Genomic DNA, 5000 nt, shown 5'->3' with positions numbered 1-5000 from the left:
ATGTTATTAGGGTCCATAGATGTTATCTGTTCACATGTATCTCCAAGAAACTCCAAAAAGTCCTCCTCTCGATAGACTGGTTCCGGTGGATGGTAAATTGAGCACGTATAAAAAACTGAATTAGGAGTTGATATTCTTGCCCACATACACTCAAAGTCATTCGCAAATTCATCTAAAATTACAATTTTCCAGTCAGTTATTCGAGCCAGTTATTTCAGCTAGTTATTCGAGTCGACCCAAATTGTCATTTCTCCTCTTTTAAGCAATGATATTAGGGAACTTAAGCAACGACGACGGCGAAGGCAACGAAAACGTCATCTCAAAATATAAATTCGCGTTATTATAATCACTTCGTGACAAGGGTGTGGTAGTTTCTCAAAAATGACATTGATCGAAACAACGCTTAATTTACGGAACCAATTCGAGGGTTTGCATAACTGTCGAGAATTCTCCCAACTCCCCGAGTGTTTAGATGAGGCTATGGAAACCCGGAAAAAAAAGTCCTCTAGTGCTTTTATAAAATATTTTTCAAAGATAATTCGACAAATGAATGAAAAAACCGTTTTTTTTACTTTTAGATTGAAACAGATTTTCTTCATATAAGCTCATATTTCCTACCAGCCAATCAAAACGCGCGTCTGACTACATAACCAATCAAAACTCGTGTGATTTCATACTCTCATCTAAACATAGTTATTGACCAATGAGAGTGCGTGTACTATCCTAATTATTTTATAACAACTTACAGTGTCCACCACAGAAGATGAGGGTTGCAGTGTTAAGACAACAGGAGGTAAATGCTGCCATTTTCCATTCACCTACCGTGGAAAGGTTTACAGCAGTTGCACGACTGATGGCCATTACAAACTTTGGTGTTCAACAACGGATAATTACGATCAGCACGGCTTTTGGGGGAACTGCGCAGCCAGTAAGTTAAGATTAGTTCTCTACTTGCACAAATCCTACATGAAGATGTCCCAAGAGAAATCGACAAGAATGACTATACAATTTTTTTTTTTTTTTTTTTTGGGGGGGGGGGGGTGGGGTTAAAGAGGTGTATTATGGGATTTGTGCAAGTGGAGAATACAAATATCTTTAGCTTTGGTAAATTTGTTTTTAAGGTTGAAGGCGAAGAATTAGAGACTTTAAGATCTACGACGCGGTCGTGAACGAGAACCCCACAAAGCGATAATATCATTGGTTAAAACATGAAAAATTATCGTGCTGCACGTGCGGCACAAATTTTAGCAACTATTTTTGCGGTCCTCTTCACAACAACGACGTGAAATCACCAAATGTGAGGTTTCAAAGACAACGTGAGTGTACAAATGTGAATCTTTTATTCTTTATTTTTAATCTGAAACCACTAGTAACAATTTCTTTTTAGGAGAATTTCGTCGACGTCGGCGTTGTAGATCTTAAAGTCCCTATTAGTTCTTGAAACATGACTGCGCTCCTAGGAGTTCATATTAAATCACTCTGCGAGTCAAACTTCGCCTTTTGCAAAAGAGGAAAACTTGAAATTGGTCTTCCCGTAAAAGCATAAAGAAACGGACAATGATATAGTAGTTGTAGTATTGCCACCCTCCTTACCGTATAGGTCCGTTTAGTTTTTAAATGCAACATAAAAAGGGCTCCGACTTGAGGTGGTTTAAGAGCTCATATTCTTTCTATTTTGCGATTTAAGAGGTAGTAGGTGAGTAGGATTTGCTAGGTTTAGGTGGTTTCCAGTTTGAGGAGGAATTGAAGCTCTGACTAAAAGGTCCTTGAGTGATTTGTCCTTCCTGTAGGCGACAATAGGAGCATTAGGAAAAAATTGCGCAAGTTTTGGGACGTTAGATATTAATTTGATGATGAAAATTACGGGTAAAATCATATTTAAGACAACGTTTCCGTGTCCTAATGACACCATCATTAGGTCAAAATATAATATTTAACAGATAACAAGAATATTAATGTTCAAGTTCAAGTTCAAAGTCCCTAAAGGCTAGGTGAAGAGTTTTGCTTTTATCGAGTCACTTTGAATATTTAGACACGGTTTGTGCTCACGAATAAGGAACATCTTGTATAGAAGACAGTCAAATTTGCCGGAGCATTTCTTAAGAATGTCAAACATGTTAGATGTTATTGTTCTTGATTGGTGTTGACTTTGGCTGGGATTGAATATTGATCCAGATCTTTTATGCTCATCTATTTGTTGGTAGAGATGTCAACGCGTGTAACCAACACAGCTGGCATCACACCAGCCACATTCAAATTTGTAAACTACTAACGTTTAATAACTTTCGTGGAGGGACATGACATATCCCGGCCAACGCCCTGAGCCTCCCTTTCTTTCCCCTCATCTTTTCTTGGGTGTCTTTAATATATGACTGTTTCTTAGCAATAGGTTGTAAAAGCGAATCGATGAAGCTTGAAATACGTTCTGTAGGGCCACCACTACCGGAAACTATCGGTCTGCTGACTGGGTTTGGTTTGTGTATTTTCGTCATGCAGTGTATAGAATACCGGTATTCTGGGTGGGTTCTGGCTTTGATTGAGTCATCTGAAAGTCATTGCGCCAATATGGTTGTTTGTATACAGTGCATTGACTATGTTGCTGACCTTCTTGTCCGTCGAGGACAGTACAGGATTGTAGATTGTAGAGGGATGTAAAAGTTTGTGTCACAGACTTCTACGTTGCCCTGTCGGATGTTGTCTTGGGCATCGATGACGACTGTTGTGGTCCCCTAATCAGCTTTTTTAATGTTCACCTTTCTATATGTTCGTAGTGCGGATAGTGCTTGTCGTTCTTGTGCTGACAAATTGTCTTTAGCATTGCTAAAGCATATTGAAGCAATTTCAAATTTTCAATTGGTTCTGGATAGAGATCGGCTAGTCGATGACTGAATTCTTCTCTCGGCGTTTTCGTGTCTGGTTTGATTCCGGAACATTTGGTCCAGCTGTTTCTTGAGTCTAAAAATGGTCTCAATGTCTGCGCTGGAGTCTAACCACGCAAGGTAGTTGAAAAACACTGGCAGAGGTAGTTTTCTCATTGCGAAATGAGGCTTTGAAAAAAAAAGTAAAGACATCCAAAAATATTCTACCGTTCGTTAGAGTGTCGTTGTAATTCCTGCTCTAATTAGATGCTATTTTAAATTTATAGTATGGATAGGTAATTTTATTATAGATTCTTAATCTAGTATTTTCTTAATTTATATACTATTGTAGATACACGTACATTTTTGTAACGAGTCCCTTTTTAGGCTCATTAATGTCACGTGTTTAAATAAAGTTTTTCAGTTCAGTTCAGTTCAGTTCAGTTACCATCTTCAACCCAGCTGTACCTTAACTTAAAGAGATCCTTATGAAATACTGGTTTTTAATATCTAACGTCCCAAAACTTGCTCAAATTTTTCCTAATGCTCCTATTGTCGCCTACAGGAAGGACAAATCACTCAAGGGCTTTTTAGTCAGAGCTTCAATTCCTCCTCAAACTGGAAACCACCTAAACCTAGCAAATCCTAGGAACACACTGGTTTCCTAAACATTCACCTTTAAAGGATTATTGACCCAACTACTACCTTTTAAATCGCAAAATAGAAAGACCATGAGCTCTTAGACCACCTCAAGTCGGAGCCCTTTTTATTTCGCATTTAAAAGCTAAACTGAGTTATATACGGTAAAGAGGGTGACAATATCACAACTGCTATATCAATGAGCGTCACAATATGAATATGATACATGAAATAAATCATATTGCACCGGTATCGCATATGAACGAAAATTTATTTTCTTAAGAAAAACGTCGCACTTAGACTCTCTTTGAAAAAGAAGCAGACATCAACTCGGAATTGACCTTTTCAGGTTTCATGTTCAAACGGTGTGAACGATATGTTTATAAAGGTATTTGGTGTTTGTTTGAATATATTTCCTCACATAATTAAAATTTGTTGTCTTTAGAGATCATCGAGGAGAAGATAGAAGGTAAAAAAATTTGTGACTCTTGTATTGTACATAAAAATTAATGGCACCCGTTGCGTCTTGACCTTGCGTTAGTGTCTGTGACACCCCGAAGATAAAAGAGTGCACACATGTTGGATACTAAATGAATAACTTGAAACACAGTAAGATTTAAATGTCAGGGCAGTTTTTCTATCCATAATTCCGAAGCAAATTTAATTTGCGTCGATGATGACAATGGTGATGATTGTTTTTTTGCGGGACCAATAGGATTGGACTGGAACGAACTCAATGCGACATTGAACCCCACATTTGACTGGGAAACCGCTGTACAAACAGCTCTGAGAACTGATGATTCTTTGGAAGACGTAAGTTGCCTGAGGGGTAGAGATTTCTTGCCTATTATTTGGAAGGCGTAATGCAAGTTGTGTTTTTTTAAACGAAAATTTTAACGTGGGCTGTACTGCCGTTTTTAAAGACACCTGTTCTTTTAATGGATAAAAATGTTCAAGTGTCAGATATCATTTTTGGACAGGAGAAAATGCAAAATCAGCTTCTGAATTATTCGAAGTTTCCGGTTTCTTTTCCATAGCATGGAAAATGATACATCTTTTTGGACGATTTAGTGTGCGGTATCGTAGGATATTTTAACGAGTCTCGCTGTAGCTTGGCGAGCCCGTAGGGTGAGTCACAGCTGTGAAATCTCTTCCGCCAACAATTCTGTTCTCTTTTAAGAGGAGATGTAATTGTGACCTTTTTTTGGCGTCTTTAATTTCAGGCCATAAAAAAGGGTTTCATCTTTGCTCTTCGCTACGAGTTGTGTGATGACATGCCCAGATCCCCGGATCTCACAGATCGTGATCCCCGTAGGACCATGAGGGACTATCTATCTCCTATTGCTCTATTTGCATCTGCAAAAATAAAGGGGACAGATCGCAACGAACTAGTTCCTGTGGCAATTCAAATGGACTATAAACCAGGTCATGAAGTTAAATTAAATGCAAATGAATAGAGTAAATACCTGTCGATGGGGCATAGTATGTAAATCTTTCCACCAT

General features: G+C 38.3%; 1 protein-coding gene across 1 annotated transcript in view; it reads left to right on the top strand.

Annotated features, from left to right (window-relative positions):
- LOC138013481 (polyunsaturated fatty acid 5-lipoxygenase-like) overlaps positions 1–5000 on the top strand; it is a 26542-nt gene that overhangs the window by 6615 nt on the left and 14927 nt on the right. The window contains exons 4-7 of the mRNA XM_068860567.1: positions 749–928; positions 3943–3966; positions 4213–4310; positions 4721–4922. Of these exons, the coding sequence (XP_068716668.1) occupies positions 749–928; positions 3943–3966; positions 4213–4310; positions 4721–4922 (504 nt within the window). The remainder of the gene's footprint in view (positions 1–748; positions 929–3942; positions 3967–4212; positions 4311–4720; positions 4923–5000) is intronic.

The sequence above is a fragment of the Montipora capricornis genome, chromosome 8 (assembly GCF_036669925.1).
Source record: "Montipora capricornis isolate CH-2021 chromosome 8, ASM3666992v2, whole genome shotgun sequence".
Taxonomy (NCBI): domain Eukaryota; kingdom Metazoa; phylum Cnidaria; class Anthozoa; order Scleractinia; family Acroporidae; genus Montipora; species Montipora capricornis.
The sequence above is the reverse complement of the archived record's forward strand: the minus strand, read 5'-3'. Positions and strand labels throughout refer to the sequence as shown.